Consider the following 18,649-nt stretch of genomic DNA (forward strand, 5'->3'; position numbering starts at 1 on the left):
ACTGGACAGCCAGGGAATTCCCTCTATTTTCATATTAACAATCAGCCTCTATTTTTAGCTGCTATTTTTAGTTGTATCAAAGGAAAACTTTTTTATATATTTAAGAATCTGAAAGTATATACACAGTGAGAAATCTCTTTGCTACCCTCCTGAGTAACTGTAAGCTCACAGTGTTTCGTACTTCTATTTCACAACCAAGACTATGTAACCCGTCATAGTGTTTGTGACGACTATGAAAGCTGACGTGTCAGTTAGCCTTGCTGCCTGCTGTGTACTATGCGTAAGTCCATTACATATTCCTTATACCTGGACTGAAAACCTGGAAATGAAATGAGATTCCCTGGAGAAACTTGGCCATGCTGGTGCTTTTTACCAAGCTTGAGAAGTTAAAAAAAAAAAAAAAAAAATTCACTGTTGGAGAACTTCCATTTAATGAAACATTTTCAGGGGTTTGCAATTTTTATCCCCTGCTAAACCAATTACTTGGAAGAGAGAGAAAGAAAAAGTCCTATGAAATAATACCAGGTAGCACCAGAATAGCCTCCCACTAAAGCTCGCATGCGCACAGGGCTGGGAGGATGCTTCCTCTTTCCAGGCCCCTTCGGTCATTTCAGCAATTGTTCTGTTAAACACAGCATTAATGTTATCAAGACACAGCAAGCAGCAGAGAGCTCACACAGTCACAATTCATAGAGTCTCATCTCCAAATCAGATCAAAGTGGTATACATGGTTCCATCCAGGAAGCATTCAGTCAGAGCAAGTTAAAGTCAGTACTTTCTAACACATTTTCAAGATATTTATGCTGAATTAGCCCAAGGGAGAAAAATCAATGTGCTCGTTATGTTTACTGAGGCTTGCACCTCAAGTCTGTAACAACAGCTACACCTTTGAAATCTAGGCAAGGAATTTAAACACAGTTGGAAATTCACCAATTCCCTAAATGTTTTTCTCCCTGTGGGATAATTTTTTTTTCTTTTAAGGGACAATATATCTGAGAAGAGATTATTCCTGGTGCACCTACCTAACCACTGTACAAAAGACTTCACCATAGACATTATACTCTTGATATCCCAAACATAGGAGTACATGTCATAAAGAATTGTCCTGTTGGCACAATTGGAGAGCCGAGTGAACATTCCCATCACTAGTCCGCACATCTCTTCAAACTTGGCTGCTCGTGACCGCCATTCTTCAATCTATTGAGGATCAATAACAACACTCAAAAAATTGGAAGTTTAAAAACATAATCTAAAGCACAGTTATAAACTGTTTATGTTATCAAGTACCTGCAAATTTATCCTCAAGATTAAAGAATCACAGGGCTTAAACTTTTAAAGATAAGCAATGTAAGTCTGTGTCTCTCCAAACTGACAAATATTCCTCAAATATTAATCAACTTTGACCTTCCTTCATTCTTAACTACTGTAAGGTCAAACTATGGAAGCGCATGATTCAGCAGTCTGTACCTACTTTCGGAGGAGGCAATGGCACCCCACTCCAGTACTCTTGCCTGGAAAATCCCATGGACTGAGGAGCCTGGTAGGCTGCAGTCCATGGGGTCGGGAAGAGTCAGACACGACTGAGCGACTTCACTTTCACTTTTCACTTTCATGCATTGGAGAAGGAAATGGCAACCCACTCCAGTGTTCTTGCCTGGAGAATCCCAGGGACGGGGAGCCTGGTGGGCTGCCGTCTATTGGGGTCACACAGAGTCGGACACGACTGAAGTGACTTAGCGGCAGCAGCAGCAGTACCTACTTTACAGAACACACTCTAAGATGTGGCCAATTCTCATTTAAGACCTCTTCCATATCATCAGCATGGGGATCCATCCAGGCCAGAGAAGCAAGTATATTAAGTATACTCACTTTTTCAGAGTCTTTTCCTTTGCAATTGACACTGACAACACTGCTATTTGCTCGAAGCCACTGGAATTCACGTAACATCTGCGCTCCTTTGGGCCCATGCTCATAAGGAAGGTAGAAAAGGTCAGCAAGTAACTGCAAATCCTCCAGAGTCACTGGTTCTGCAGTGTACAAAGGCTTTTCATTTGGACCAGGCACAAACTGCTCCTTGTTCGTCTGTTCATCAGTCTGCATAGGGGCAATATCACTGATGCAATCTTCCTGCATAGACATCTCTGGGGATTTTGATTCAGCTATGCTTTCTTTATCAGTGTCCATTGGTTTCAATTCCTCTGCCATTTTAGCTTCAACGATTTCAGTTAGTATTTGATTGTCATTCTTGTGGTCTGTTTCTTCCTGTTTTTCCACTACCATGTCCATGGGTTCCTCATCTGGCTGTTTCTTTTCTTCGTCCTTGGCCAGGGCTGTAGGCTCACCACTCAAGGCTGCTCCCTGGCTCATAATGGGCTCCTGGTAAACAGTCGTAACTACAGTTGTGGCATTTAAAGAGGGCGCTGCAACTAGAGGAGCCCCATCAACTACACTTGCTTTAGCGCCACTGTGTGCAACCTGCCTACCTATAAAAACAAATTGCCAGAAAGATAATCAGAATGACAAACAGAACAAATAAGATCCAGAGAAATGTTTTCTACTTATCGTATCTCTAGGCCTCAATTTGAGATTCCAAATAATCTGAGCCCTAAGAAAAAGTGCCACTTCTCTAAACCACCAGGGATGTGAGGAAGGGAAGAGAGGGGAAACACAGATCATATATATGGCAACACCTAATTATTTTCTTCTCTTTTGAAGATCTATATTTTTGAACAACTATTGAAAAAAAAATTAAAAAAACAAATTAGCATTCCAAGAAGATAAAACCTATTTAAGGCCAAAAGTAAAATTTAAAAAACCTTATTCTCTAGATTCTTAAATTTCATTTTGCTTGGTGGGCCTGTAATAGAACATCACAAATGTTCTTATGTCTCAAACAATGTAATCCAACCCTCTTACAAAAAAAGACCAAACTCACTGCTGTACTGATGAGGTACGCCAAACTCCTGCAACCATTCTGTTAAAGCTAACTTCAGAGCCATCTGTGGACTATAGAGTACATCAGTTTCAATATCTTCATCACTGCCTTCGTTTTCTAACTTTATCTGGATTGATACAGTACTGTCTTCACTATCAGCTGCAAAAGAGAAAGAGCACAAAAACGGTCTTGATTACAAAACACTAATTCTTACAGTAAAACTGGAGAGGCGAAGAACTGGAGTAAGAACAAACTTTAAGCATAATAATGCAAACACAACCAAGACCCTTCACCGAACCATTTCACCTAGAATAGTCATCTAAAGGCATTGCCAAATGTAAAATCCCAAATGAAATAATAAACACTAATTTCAGAATCACTGGACAAATCACTGATACATGTCCACTGATAGTGTTTTCATCTCTAGCCCACCAATCTTTTAATGTCCAAAAGGCTTTACTTATATTTTCACCCAGTGTTAAGTATCTCCTTCTCCATGAAGTCATTTACCCATTTTTGCTTAAGAGAGGTAATCAATCACTCCCTCCTCTGTGTTCCCCCTAGGACTCTGTAGATAATTATTCTCAGTACTCCTCATTCTATGGTATAGCTCCTTGCCTGCTTTATCAACACCAGACTAATTCTTTCAAAGTAGGGACTATTTTATTCTTTGAATCCTTAGTGTCTGATAAATAGGTGTCTAAATGTTAATGAGTAAACAACTAGTCAGTATTCTCTTACCTGGAATTCAGGTAAGAATTTTTCATAGATAAAAATCAGTAAGCCAATGTCTAAAATAAGAATATGTTTCATAAATGTAAGCTAAACTGAAATTACATAGTAAGCAACTCAGATAAGAATATCTAGCCATCTAAAATACACCATTTAAATATAATCATCTGAAAACATAAATTCAATCAGAATTACTCAAGGGGTAACAGGAACATTAAGACTACTTTGTCTAGTTCCTCAGGTTTCAAAGGCCAAGTCACATTTTAAAAACAAAGAACTGAGGCCAAAAAGTTATTAAGTAACTTGCCCAAAGCCACTCCAGGGAACCCTTTTTCTATCATTTACATCTCATTCACAGGACTAAACAATACCTTTAAAAAAATTCTTGATGACAAAAGAACATATACTCACTAACGGTTCTAGTTAACCCCAATCTCTTCCCAAGGTCAAGAATTAAGTCATTTACTTACTCATCACTACATCTTTCCTTACTCCATTCATGTTTGATTTGTACCAGGTGGCAAGGGTGTGGATAGCAACATAGTTGGCTTCAAATTCACAATTTGGATTAGTCAAGACTCCTTTTAATCGTGGGATGAGTTCTGTGGATCTTCCTTTGTATGGGCCCAGAAACAGTCTCTTCTGATCATAATCATTAGCATGAATGTTATCCCAGATTACTGGAGCTCTCTTAATTATCTTCGAAACCTCTTCAATGGACTCTACTGGAATTTCTTTAGAAACAACTTTAGGACCTAGAAATAAAGGCCATCATTTATTAAAAGGCTCTCATACATGGTTTTTCAAAATAGTAATATACTGCATGTAACTTTTTATTTTGTTATATTTTTAAAGAATTTTTCTTTTTATAACAACACAACAACATGTGCTTCTACTCAGCTTTATTCCCCTCGCTCAGTATTTCCTCAGAGTAGATTCCTAGAACTAGTGGTTAGAAGGCACAAATAGTAAAGGTTTGGGCAAGTTTCCTCAAAATGATACATTAGTAAGAAACAAATTTTCCATGTAAATAATTTTTTTCCAATATAATATATCCTCAATTAGACAAACTCTCATTAACCTAAATCCTGGGAGGGTTTCTTCCCTTAATTCTTAGAATGAAAGCTAATACAGCTCATGGATTACTAGCCGTCAATCTAGCATTAAGGCTTTCATTTCATAAAATACCACATTCTTGACTTTCCTGGTGATACAGTAGATAAGAATTCAGCTGCCAATGCAGGAGACATCCCTGGGCTGGAAAGATTCCACATGCTGCAGGGCAGCTAAGCCCGTGTGCCCTAGAGCCTGGGCTCTGCAATGAGAGAAGCCACTGCAAGGACAAGCCTGTGCACGCAGCTGCAACTAGAGAAAGCCTGTGGGCAGCAACAAAGATGCAGTGCAACCACAATGAAAATGAAAATTAATAAATTACTTTGATATTCAGACTCACTGCAAAATCCTCAAAAAGTATTCTTAATACCAAGTGAAGAATGTATACTGTGTAAAAGAAAGAGAATCTCATTAAGGCTCAGCTTTTTAAAAGTATACAATCAATTCTCTACATCCTAGTTGAGTAAAAGTTTTACTGTATAAATCTTTAAGACTTACCTGTCCAAAGCACCTCAATTCCAGGTAGAAGCTTTTCACCCACAGTCCTTAAGTAAGGAGACTGAGACACATTTGGATAACAAAAAGTGCCACAGTATTCTGAATGTAGGGGGAGAAATTAATCAGTAAAACAAGAATGAAATAGTCATGAGTATGTATTTCAATGGGGATAAAAATGTCTATCAATTTTAAACTATTTTCATCCAAATGATAAAAGGCCTCTATCTCATGCCCCAAAAGAAGTCAACAAACTAGCTCATTTATGTATTTAAAAAAAAAATCAATTCTTAAAACCTGATATTCCTCCTCCAAAAGCAGGACAGATCAATCCTTATGATCCCATGGTCACTAAAAGTTTACTAAAGATAAATAATTGGAATTTTTTGCATTTTCTACAAACTCTGAATTGCCTACATTTCTCAGTTTCAATCAGAGGCCAAACAGACTGGATTGATATAATAAAAATAAAGCAAAATTATGCCACTGGCTTAGAACTCAATTATAACTGATTATAATTTACAATGAATTAAGTAACTACCAAGTATGATCTTATTAAACATTACTTGAATATTCATGTAGCATCAGAAGAGATAAGGTTCACAGTTCACAATACTTTAACAAGACAGACAAACACACGGTTAAATCAATACAGTCTAAAATTTCTTAGAACTTATTTAAACTCTTCCTGAACAAGAAGTCAAGCCCGGGGAAGTTTTCTTGTAGGCTGAATTTTGAGAGGGAAGAAAAAAAAAAGAGAGAAAAAATATTTTCAGTGGAAGGAACCAGGGAGAAGAAAGGGGGGGAAAAAAGGAAAAGGGGGATAAATACTAGAAGTAAGAGCCCAGATGGGAGTGGGAGGAATGAAAAGGGATACAGATAGGCAAGGGCAGAAAAAAGTAACAAGTGGGAGGGAAATGAGAAGTGACTTAGTTAAATGCAATGTAAATTTGCTTTTTTCTAGTTTTCACTTTGATAATACTATTCCCTTCCTCTAATCCAGAAAAGGTAATGTTCATATACTTTTTAGTACCAAAAAATACACAAAATCTTTCTCCTATTCAGTTGTCATTTATTAATCCCTAAAATTTCTCCAACTTAAGATCTGGAGAAACATCTTCTAGAAAAAGAATTCCTACCTTTCTTTACATACCAAAGGGACAGGGAACAACAATAAAATTCATACATGGTCTTTTGAAAGTTATGTATTTCAAGACTAGTTAAATAGAAAGCTATTATATACAATACCTGTGGGACAGAAGAGGAAAGTTTCTGGCTCGCCTAGGTATTGATAAATTTCATTTGTGATGGAGACCTGGGCATGAGCAAAAGAACTGAATACCTCTTTGTCAGCTGCACACATATTATGGTCAATATCATCAAAAAGCAAGGCAAATGACCTGCATCCAAACTGAGAAACCTAGGAAAGGAAAAAAAACCAAGATGCTTTTACCAGCTCATCTTAAAGAGTAAAAAATACAGGCTTTAAAATATTCAAGTATATAGTTAATAGTTATACTTAAAAGTCAAATATTTTCCTTAGTAGAATGTTCAACACCAAACCTTTACTCCCTTTCTATTTTCTGTGTTAAAAAGCTACAGTTTCAGTACCCATATTTTCATTTGGGTTTCAATGCACTAAGCAAATTGTCTAACAAAGCTTCTATAATGTGGCTTATCCTTCTACATCTTTCAATACAGAAGATACATACCAGAAGAAAAAAAATGAACGATAAACTCCAAGACATGAGAAATCCAAGTCATTTGCTCTAGTCAAGATGCAATGATGCTAACTAATTTCTTTGCACATAAACCTAAGTCATCAATCAGAAAGACCAAAATAGCAGAATATGATCAAGCGGGGAAATAACCTCCTAGGAGCTTATTCACAGAAATTTTAATTACTTCCCCCCCCCCCCTGGCCGCAGCACACAGATTGTGGGATCTTAGTTTCCCAACCAGGGACTAAACCCAGTCCTGGCAGTGAAAGCACCAAGTCCTAACCCTTAAACAGCCAGGGAAATCCCAAACTTTTAGGTTGGTACGAATGTTAACTGCAATTTCAGACTGTTGATTTTAAATCATTATAATTAGGTTCAAACACATCTTTTATTACTTAAAATAGGAACCATTGCAGTCGACACATTTTTGCCAACTAAAGTTAAGTTTATCTCTGTAACATAAAAATCTATGCTTCGGGAAAACATTTCCTGCATCCTGCTGGTTTTAGAAGTGTTTTCTCTGCAAAAAGCTGTTGAAATGCTTGAAAAAGTGGTAGTCGATTGGCTAGAGGTCAGGTGAATATGGAGGATGAGACAAAACTCTGTAGCCCAATTCATTTAACTTTCGAAGCACTGGCTGTGCGAGTGTGGTCAGGCGCTGTCATGGAGAAGACTGGGACTTGACCAACGCTGTCTGCAGGTGGTGCAGCTTCCAGTGCCATCTCATCGTGAGCACAGTTCTGTGATGTATGTGAGCATACTTCTCAGATGTAATGGTTTTGCTGGAACTCAGAAACCTGTAGTGGGTCAGACTGGCAGCAGACCACCAAAGTGACCAGGACCTTTTCTGGTGCAAGTGTGGCTTTAAGAACATGTTTTAGAGCTTCTGCTCGGTCCAACCACTTAGCTGGGCATCACTGGTTGTAGTATGAAACCCACTTTTTGTTGCATGATACCATCCAATTGAGAAATAGTTCGTTGTTGCATAGAATAAGGTAACACTTCAAAACAATGATTTTTTTGGTTTTCGGTCAACTTATGAGGCACCCTTTTATCGAGCCTTTTCACTTTTCCAATTTGCTTTGAATGCTGAACAACCATAGAATGGCTGACGATGAATTCTTAAACTTCTTGTCTAGTTGTGGGAGGAGCAGCTTCAATAATGGCTCTCGGTTGGTCGTTGTCAACTTCTGATGGCCAGCCACTGTGCTCATATTCAAGGCTCTCGTCTCCCTTGCAAAACTTCTTGAACCACCATTGCACTGTGCATTCATCAGCACTTCCTGGGCCAAATGTTGATGCTGTGTCTCCACTGTCTTATGACCCATTTTTTTGAGTAAGAAAACTGCTTGTATTTGCTTTTTTGTCTAACATCATTTTCATAGTTTCAAATACATGTAAAATATACAGCAAGTAATAAGTCATTAGCAAAAAAACAAAGTGAGAAATGCACATTAAAATGATGAATAATACATCCACATTTAAGAATGTATTCCAACATCAAATGGCAAATGTCAACATTCAGATCAGATCAGATCAGTCGCTCAGTTGTGTCCAACTCTTTGTGACCCCGTGAATCGCAGCACGCCAGGCCTCCCCGTCCATCACCAGCTCCCGGAGTTCACTGAGACTCACGTCCATAGAGTCAGTGATGCCATCCAGCCATCTCATCCTCTGTTGTCCCCTTCTCCTCTTGCCCCCAACCCCTCCCAGCATCAGAGTCTTTTCCAATGAGTCAACTCTTCACATGAGGTGGCCAAAGTACTGGAGTTTCAGCTTTAGCATCATTCCTTCCAAAGAAATCCCAGGGCTGATCTCCTTCAGAATGGACTGGTTGGATCTCCTTGCAGTCCAAGGGACTCTCAAGTCTTCTCCAACACCACAATTCAAAAGCATCAATTCTTCAGCACTCAGCTTTCTTCACACTCCAACTCTCACATTCATACATGACCACAGGAAAAACCATAGCCTTGACTAGATGAACCTTTGTTGGCAAAGTAATGTCTCTGCTTTTCAATATGCTATCTAGGTTGGTCATAACTTTCCTTCCCAGGAGTAAGTGTCTTTTAATTTCATGGCTGCAGTCACCATCTGCAGTGATTTTGGAGCCCAGAAAAATAAAGTCTGACACTGTTTCCACTGTTTCCCCATCTATTTCCCATGAAGTGATGCGACCAGATGCCATGATCTTCGTTTTCTGAATGTTGAGCTTTAAGCCAACTTTTTCACTCTCCACTTTCACTTTCATCAAGAGACTTTTTAGTTCCTCTTCACTTTCTGCCAAGGGTGGTGTCATCTGCATATCTGAGATTATTGATATTTCTCCCGGCAATCTTGATTTCAGCTTGTGTTTCTTCCAGTCCAGCGTTTCTCATGATGTACTCTGTATATAAGTTAAATAAACAGGGTGACAATATACAGCCTTGACGAACTCCTTTTCCTATTTGGAACCAGTCTGTTGTTCCATGGCCAGTTCTAACTGTTGCTTCCTGACCTGCATACAAATTTCTCAAGAGGCAGATCAGGTGGTCTGGTATTTCCACCTCTTTCAGAATTTTCCAGTTTATTGTGATCCACACAGTCAAAGGCTTTGGCATAGTCAATAAAGCACAAATAGATACTTTTCTGGAACTCTTGCTTTTTCCATGATCCAGCGGATGTTGGCAATTTGATCTCTGGTTCTTCTGCCTTTTCTAAATCCAGCTTGAACATCAGGAAGTTCACGGTTCACATATTGCTGAAGCCTGGCTTGGAGAATTTTGAGCATTACTTTACTAACGTGTGAGATGAGTGCAATTGTGCAGTAGTTTGAGCATTCTTTGGCATTGCCTTTCTTTGGGATTGGAATGAAAACTGACCTTTTCCAGTCCTGTGGCCACTGCTGAGTTTTCCAAATTTGCTGGCATATTGAGTGCAGCACTTTCACAGCATCATCTTTCAGGATTTGGAATAGCTCAACTGGAATTCCATCACCTCCACTAGCTTTGTTCGTAGTGATGCTTTCTAAGGCCCACTTGACTTCACATTCCAGGATGTCTGGCTCTAGGTCAGTGATCACACCATCGTGATTATCTGGGTTGTGAAGATCTTTTTTGTACAGTTCTTCTGTGTATTCTTGCCATCTCTTCTTAGTGTCTTCTGCTTAAGTCCATACCATTTCTGTCCTTTATCAAGCCCATCTTTGCATGAAATGTTCCTTTGGTATCTGATTTTTTTGAAGAGATCCCTAGCCTTTCCCATTCTGTTGTTTTCCTCTACTTCTTTGCACTGATCGCTGAAGAAGGCTTTCTTATCTCTTCTTGCTATTCTTTGGAACTCTGCATTCAGATGTTTATATCTTTCCTTTTCTCCTTTGCTTTTCGCTTCTCTTCTTTTCACAGCTATTTGTAAGGCCTCCCCAGACAGCCATTTTGCTTTTTTGCATTTCTTTTCCATGGGGATGGTCTTGATCCCTGTCTCCTGTAAAATGTCACGAACCTCATTCCATACTTCATCAGGCACTCTGTCTATCAGATCTAGTCCCTTAAATCTATTTCTCACTTCCACTGTATAATCATAAGGGATTTGATTTAGGTCATACCTGAATGGTCTAGTGGTTTTCCCTACTTTCTTCCATTTAAGTCTGAATTTGGCAAGAAGAAGTGCATGGTCTGAGCCACAGTCAGCTCCTGGTCTTGTTTTTGCTGACTGTATAGAGCTTCTCCATCTTTGGCTGCAAAGAATATAATCAATCTGATTTCGGTGTTGACCATCTGGTGATGTCCATGTAGAGAGTCTTCTCTTGTGCTGTTGGAAGAGGATGTTTGTTATGACCAGTGCATTTTCTTGGCAAAACTCTTAGCCTTTGCCCTGCTTCATTCCGTATTCCAAGGCCAAATTTGCCAGTTACTCCAGGTGTTTCTTGACTTCCTACTTTTGCATTCCAGTCCCCTATAATGAGAAGGACATCTTTTTTGGGTGTTAGTTCTAAAAGGTCTTGTAGGTCTTCATAGAACCATTCAACTTCAGCTTCTTCAGCGTTACTGGTTGGGGCATAGACTTGGATTACTGTGATACTGAATGGTTTGCCTTGAAAACGAACAGAGATCATTCTGTCGTTTTTGAGATTGCATCCAAGTACTGCATTTCGGACTCTTTTGCTGACCATGATGGCCACTCCATTTCTTCTGAGGGATTCCTGCCCACAGTAGTAGAAATAATAGTCATCTGAGTTAAATTCACCCATTCCAGTCCATTTCAGTTCGCTGATTCCTAGAATGTCGACATTCACTCTTGCCATCTCGTTTGACCACTTCCAATTTGCCTTGATTCATGGACCTGACATTTCAGGTTCCTATGCAATATTGCTCTTTACAGCATCGGACCTTGCTTCTATCACCATTCACATCCACAGCTGGGTATTAATGTCAACACTGCAAAACCACAATTACTTCTGCAACAACCTAATAACTTTAAATTCCTTACCAGCCATTCCAATACCACCAATAATATATATATATTTTTTTTCTTTTTAAAAGGTGCACCACAAGGCAAGTGGGATCTTAGTTCCTTGACCAAAGATGGAACCCACACCCCTGGCAGTGGAAGCATGAAATCTTAGCCACCGGACTGCTAGGGAAGTCCAATATAAACTTTTTTAATAAACATAGTACACTTACTTTACTAAAACAGATGTGCAGCTTTTATGTTAAGTAGAATGTAGATTCCAATCAGGTTCAACAACAGCTTACATGTTTACCTAGTGTTTCTTCTCATTTTGGGAAACTAGCCAGTCATTTCCAGACTGAATTATGTCTCTTAACCATATAATCGAGTGAATCCTATTTCTATAACCTCACTCAGAAGCTCAGTCAAGCAAGCACCCAACAGCATACACAGTTTCTGGAAATGTGACTCTGGAAGACTCAGAATCAGCTGGAATGTGAGGGAAGTCTCCACCTCAAGTCTTCATTAAGAATCTATGGGAATGGAGCTTATGAGCATTCTTTTAAGCATTTCTTCTAAGCATTCTTTTAAGGCAGTTCTTATGCAAAGTGAAGTTTGTAAAGCAATGGTACCTCCAGTAAAGCTCTTTTCACTCTTTAGAAAATATTATCAAAAGTAAAAAATTTGCACAGAAAATAAAAATGTGTCCAGGAACAAAGAAGTACTATGAACCTTGTTTTCTTTTTATATCATAAAAGCAACTCAGAAACTTTTCAGTTTCATGTGCTGACTCAGGGAAAAATAATGAAAAAGCAAGGAAATTACCTGATCCAGTTTGCGTTTCAATGTAGACACTTCCTTGGGGTTAGAAAAAGTAATATCCAATCCAGGTGAGATAGCATAGATGAACTCTATCTCATATTCCCGTGCAGCAGAGATGAGAGTCATAAGTTGCTCTAAAGAACAGAGTCCATGACTTTAGAAAGCAGCACAGAAAACGAAGAGCCTTCACCTTTAAACTGAAGGTCATTTTTCTCCAATTTTCAATAAGTCAAGAAAAAAAGTCCCTTCAATTTTACAAAACTGTCATGTCCAATGTGACAACAGGCCTTACATAATGGCACAAACTTGATACAATTTAATATCACCCTGAACTCAATAAAAGCATTCTCTTCCTTCCACTGACATTTCTCAAAAATATTCAATTAAGGCATCAATCCTCTTACTGAATGCAAACCAATTTTATTTCTCAAGTGTTTGAGAGTTATGTTTTTGTTTTTGCTGTCTCTGTATGACTGGAATTCCTAAATAACTCTACATATAACTACTTTATAATTTAGAAGAAAAGAAAAATGTGTTCTTAAAAACCAGGGTTAAGTGATGGCCTTAACAATCTTGACATCTCTGTAAAGACAACAAAGAAATCTATCACAGCTTTAAGTTTCTAAAATGTGACAGACAATTTTCCTAAGTAAATCGAAATACTATTCCATACCATAGGATGTATCTTTAAATAACTTTCAGTAGTATCTTAAGATAGTCATTTAACTATATTTTGATCACATTAAATTTCATTACCAGCATCACCAGAAAATAATCAAGTTGAAGAAACACTTAAGTTATACAGAGTAGTAAACAACAAACTAGATGCAGTTTTAATTGCTTTTTACATAATTTAAGAAAACTTTCTGCCTTCACTGTCTTGGCTGGGCTCTGTAACCAAGTATTAAGTAAATTACTTGTTAGTTATCATTTAATTCCAGGTATGAAAATGTTCCCCCATTCACTCAAGTACACAAAGAAAAGCACTTCACCATTTGTCTTAGTTACTTATATTTATGAATTTTATGTAGCTAACTCGACATAAGAACACATACAGAAAGGACAGTTTGAGATGGCTTTCACTTCAGTATAGGCCTGAACCAGGGTAAGGTCGTTCTGACTTTAAATAAAGACAGGACCAGTACTAGTAATCAAGTGGTTAAGACCAAGCCATACCTGGTTGAACCTGAAGCAAAACAATCATTAATACCAACCCTGTCTTTATTTTAGATTTTGGTATTTTGTTCAGGGATTTTTTTGCATTAGTTCTGGTTTAAAAAATAGATAATACTTTTTATCTTTGTTACTGATTTTTTGGAGTACTTTAAAACTTGCACCCAAGTACTTTAAAACTTGCACTTGCCTTGCCCGAGGCCTAGCCTTGCTTCAGCACCTCTTTGTCCAATGGCCTACTGTTTACTGGCAGAAGTTAAAAAGTACCATTATGACCACAAAACAGGTGGAGTCAGACTGGCAAACCCATGAATCACACCATGGCTACACACTGTTAGTGCTATTCTTTCAATCTGCACTAACACACACAGTTACTATATAAAAGAAAACTACCTACAAAGTGAAAGTGGAATATTTAATTCTTGTACAACTACATTTAAAATATACCTGTTTTCTTCACATACTCTACATTTACAGATTAAGAAGAAAAAGATTACCGGCTTCCTCCACTGAATACATCTCTCGCCAAAACATCCTATGTTTGTAGTCATCTTTTGGAGCATACAAATATGTATTTAATTCCCATTTCTGGAGCCTTAAGAGGAAAGAAAATTACATGTATATATATATAAACAGGCAACATGCCTAACCAATACACCTCAATTTTTTCCCTTTTTTCGGAGCAGCTCCATCTCTTAAAAAGCTAATATTCTGGGGCAGTAGCTTTTAACCTTTTTCAAGTCCAGTGGAGTTGTAAAAAAAATTAAATAAGCAATGTTAACATATCCAACAGTCTTAAATATAAATACAACAGCTCTGAGTGAAGCAAGTGAAGCCCAAAACCTTTCCAGCTTTCCCAGGAAAGTCTGAGAACCACTGGCCTAGGTGAAGAGGAAGAAGACCAAGGTTAAAACAACTTCTGCAACTGAGAAATCATCAAACTGTATTCGGCCTATTCAGTGGTAGTGTTTCCTCAAACAAAAGGAAATATTAATTAAGACTCTCCTTTATATAATAAAAAGTTACCTTCTAAAGAGTTCTTTTCTCTGTTCCATAACCCATGGTCTTCCATAAAATCCTAGATTCAAAGTAAGAATGAAATTGTAAGAATGTGGTAAACTGTGTACTGAGAAAAGCAGATTACAATACAAATGATGTCAATTTGTGAAAAATACAAAAATTTGAAGGATGTTTAGTAAAACATTAACATGTTTTGGGGTGATATTATATAGTGACTTTAATTCCCTTTTTGCTTAGGCAAATTTTCTGGTTTTTCTACCATGAACACTAATTACTTATGTGATAGTTATCTAAAAAGAGCTAAATGTCATCTCTTTTCACTGTCAAAAAAGACCAAATATATTTAAACCTAACTTTTTAGAAAGATTATCTCAATCTTACAGTGAGAAGAGGGGAAGCCTAGTAACCCCAAGCTGCTATTAATAACAAGTACTATCTAGGAGGGGAGTTAAACCACTTTTAGAGGTAGAAAAGGTAGGGAAAAAAATCAGGAACAGAATTAGTAAAGAATCTGACTGACCCAATTTTATGATTTTGTTTCCCAAAATTACATTGTAAAAGAGACTCAAAAAGTGCCTTAAACTACACTCACAGCAAATTCAACATCGGAACTGGCCCAAACTGGAAACTCAAGCAATCTCAATTCCAGAGCAAATGTTTAAACAACTGAAAATTCAAGAATGTGACTCACTCCAGTACCCCATGTGGGGGCACAGTACTAGTAATTCAAGAAACAAACCTGCAGATGGATGATGTTAGTGATATAAGCACCAAACTGGTATTACAGCTTGCCTAACCTTTATTTTCCACCAGTCTCAATCTAATCATCTGCCAGAGATAAGGACAACCTCTCAAGAGTATTATGAAGATGGTTCAAATATTGTTTTGAACAGAAAATGCTCCTTACACACACAACTTAACAAACTCAAAACCAAAATTTCTGAACTGTAATAACCTCTACTCTAAACAGAATAGTTACTCTGCACAAAGATAATGAGACAGACCAAAAAATAAAAATGAAAAATTCATTAGGTACTAACGCATGAAACTGTAGCACTTAGAATCTGGACAATTTAATGGTTACTCTCTTACAAGTGATTTAAAATGTTAAGTGAATTTTACAAGTCTTTATAGCTTTCCTTCAACAGTTTGCATTATCATTACCTCTTAAAAGAGTAGGCATTAAACTTTCCTTTAGATCTGTCTCAGCATTTAAAAAAATTTTTTTTCAAGGGTCTAACATTTTAATCTTCAGAAACCCTAACTTTGCTCTTTGAGAGTAAGGTTCATGGTTTTAGTTAACTGGCACCACAAAGAGGAAGGAGGGCTGTTACACGAGTTAAAATCAACACAGATTCGTCCACAAAACCTGCATTATTCACATCATTAAAGTGAACCTTAAGAAGAACTGGGAACTTTGGTGACTGTCAGTGAAGTTCATCCTTGCTTAAAAAAAAAAAAAAACTCATTAAAAAAAAAAACCCCAAACAAAACACTCAGGGTAGACCTTTTTGGCAAAACTTTTGTTTCACTTTTATATATGTATATGTGTGTGTTGGTTTGTGGTGTAAAATGTACTTTTAAAATCAACAAATTTTGTGGGCCACTGTAGTTAAATACTTGCAAATAAAAGCACAAATTAACCTCATAAGTATGTAAATAAATAAAATCAACAAAGGTTTGTGAGGGAAAGAAAAACCAAACACCAAAAAAAAAAAAAAATCAGGAGCTCAGTCACCAAGGAAATATTCTAGGGAATGGGAAGGAGAAAAGACAACAGGTAACAATTTTAAGTAGACTAGTTTCCTTTTAATACTATTCTGAAAAACAAATCAACTGATCTTAACCACAACTAACTTTTTCTGTAATTATTAAGAAGGTGTAATCCACAGGCAAGTTTCCTTCGACTCACTGTTAGTCTAGCTCTAAAATTTCTAATCGTCCAGCACTTCTCTCCCACCCTCCATCCCAAGATCTTAGGTCACAAAACACAGATTCTTTTCCTAGTATCTCCCTGCAGATAGATTCTAGTCTTATAAATACATCGATGGATAAGTCAAGCAAAGCAATCATGTTTTCATAAACATAGACTCCGGACTAACACATAGGTAATTTTTCCATTCTGTTTTCCCCAAAACTGTGCAACAGTTAACGTCACTGAACCGTTTCATTTCTAACCCTAGCTGCCAACTAGTCTTGTTTTCCCCTACAATTAAACTTTATGTAAAATACCATAATCACCACCCATCTTTCAAATGAATACTCCATATGTTCAGAAGTTCTCAACCAAGAGGACAATCCTCTTTTCTTTTTCCATGCCTTTCTGGTTTTTAATAAAGACCAGTATTTAACTGTTACTCCTATGCACACCATTACATGTAAAAGAAACTAATGAAGTATACAAGCTAGGAAACCCTGGGTCAGCCAAAATACTTTAGAAAGTTCGAATACATGCTATACTTCAGGTAAGAGCAATGATATTGATTTATACTTTCATAGAATGCACATCTGTGGAACATTTGTCCATTACATTCATAAACTGTGATACAATCTTCTACTCATTTTCTCCAACCACCAAAGAAAGTCCATCATTCCTAAATGGTAATGGGAAAGGAGGCGGTGAAAAGGAATTTTTAAACCTCTTTTGAAATAATTAAAAAATTCCGTATCTCAAATACTATTAAAATCAAAGCTTCATCCCTCAAGGCAAGGCAGAGTAGTTAGCAAAGGGCAATTTTCCAGGCTGCAAAAGAAATTGGATTCAAAGGGTGGGAGTTGGGGACTGAATAAACAAAAGAAACAAACCAAAAAAAAAAAAAAAAAAAACCACCTCTAGGCAAAAAGGAATTTGTAAAACTATAGGCCCACAGTGCTCCTCTTCACTCCAGGAATACAACTAGCACATCTGATGGGTAGTCTTCTTTCAAAAGGGTAGGGGCAGCAGTACTATACATGCCTTTCCGTATGTGAACCCAAACCACCCTAGGAAACAAGATCCCAAGGTACAAAGATGTAAAACTCAAGAGCCCAAGACCAGACTCCCTACACCGCCTCCACTGGAGCACGCCTGGCTCCAAGCCCAGCCGGGTGGGGTCAGGCACGTTAATAGCCAGAGGGGAATTCGACGCCGTTCCAGAACGCGAGAGAAGACTTGCCCACCCTCTCGCCTCTTCCCTTGTTCCAGCAGGGTCAAATTTCAGACCCACAGGAATAATCCCCTTTTAGAGCTTCCCCCACTTCCCCCCTGCCCGCCACCGCCACCGCCCAAGCTTCGCCGCCATCCGCCTAACCAGGAAAGAACAGATTACTATTGGGGTGGGGCGGGGGGAGGACACTCTTGCCCAGCCCGCGCCACAGTTCTCACCTTCCACCACGCCACATAGGAACCTCCGAGCCCCTCCTGCCGCCCCGGCGACCGCTGCTCCCCCGGCCCCGGTTGGGTTGTCTTCTCCCGGGGCTGGAGCTGCCTGCGGCTCCAACGATGCCCCCGCGGAGGCGGCAGGGTTGGAATTGAGCTCGCTCTCCCGCTCCTCCAGCGCCGCCTGGCTCTCCTTCTGCACCATCCTCCTGCCCCCGGCCGCCGCCACCTCTGCAGGTCCTCCTCGGCCTCCGTCCGTTGGGCCGCCGGCCCGGAGCCCTGGAGAGGGCCTCGGCTCCTAGCGCGCGCCCTTCCTGCTCCTTCCCTTCCCCCTCTGCCCTTCCCCCTCCCGCTCCGCAGGGACCCGAATGCCCGGATGAGAAGGGCGGCGGCACCGGCGCGAGCCCTTTGTCAGCCGCTGCCTCAGCCTAAGCTGGGGAATGCCGGAAGCCTAAAATCGAGTCCACGACGTATCGTTCTTTGGAGACAGATGGCCAAGGCTCTTTTTCTCCTTCTCAGCTTCTGTTGACCTTCCGATAATCCTAGTTCTCCCGCTGCCTCCTCCCGCTGCCCCTGGGTCTCCTCTGCTGCTGCCTCTACCGCCCGCTTCCTGTTTATCCGCACTGCGCCTGCGCCGGAGACCGGCTCAGACCGGTCCCTTCAGCCCGGCTCCCCCTCCTTCTTTTGAGCCAGTCTATTGAGCTTCATTCGGTAGGGGGGAGCAGAACAGAAAAGCCGCGAAAAGCGGAATGTAACGAAGGCAGTGGAATGTACCATTTATGCTCGCCACCCTCCAGAACGAGCCAGACTCCCAAGAACAGACCATTAACCAACCCGGAGAAGGGGAAAATGGGA

General features: G+C 39.2%; 1 protein-coding gene across 1 annotated transcript in view; it reads right to left on the reverse strand.

Moving 5' to 3' along the window:
- Positions 1-18,428, reverse strand: part of OGA (O-GlcNAcase) — a 28,878-nt gene extending 10,450 nt beyond the window's left edge. Inside the window, exons 1-10 of the mRNA XM_019988445.2 lie at positions 17,801-18,428; positions 14,443-14,494; positions 13,914-14,011; positions 12,247-12,377; positions 6,524-6,695; positions 5,279-5,377; positions 4,138-4,422; positions 2,936-3,094; positions 1,870-2,483; positions 1,023-1,197 (exon numbers count right to left, since the gene is read on the reverse strand). Coding sequence (XP_019844004.2) covers positions 1,023-1,197; positions 1,870-2,483; positions 2,936-3,094; positions 4,138-4,422; positions 5,279-5,377; positions 6,524-6,695; positions 12,247-12,377; positions 13,914-14,011; positions 14,443-14,494; positions 17,801-17,999 — 1,984 coding nt within the window. The 5' untranslated portion in view covers positions 18,000-18,428. The remainder of the gene's footprint in view (positions 1-1,022; positions 1,198-1,869; positions 2,484-2,935; positions 3,095-4,137; positions 4,423-5,278; positions 5,378-6,523; positions 6,696-12,246; positions 12,378-13,913; positions 14,012-14,442; positions 14,495-17,800) is intronic.
- Positions 18,429-18,649: the final 221 nt, after the last annotated feature.

The sequence above is a fragment of the Bos indicus genome, chromosome 26 (assembly GCF_029378745.1).
Source record: "Bos indicus isolate NIAB-ARS_2022 breed Sahiwal x Tharparkar chromosome 26, NIAB-ARS_B.indTharparkar_mat_pri_1.0, whole genome shotgun sequence".
In the NCBI taxonomy this organism is placed as follows: domain Eukaryota; kingdom Metazoa; phylum Chordata; class Mammalia; order Artiodactyla; family Bovidae; genus Bos; species Bos indicus.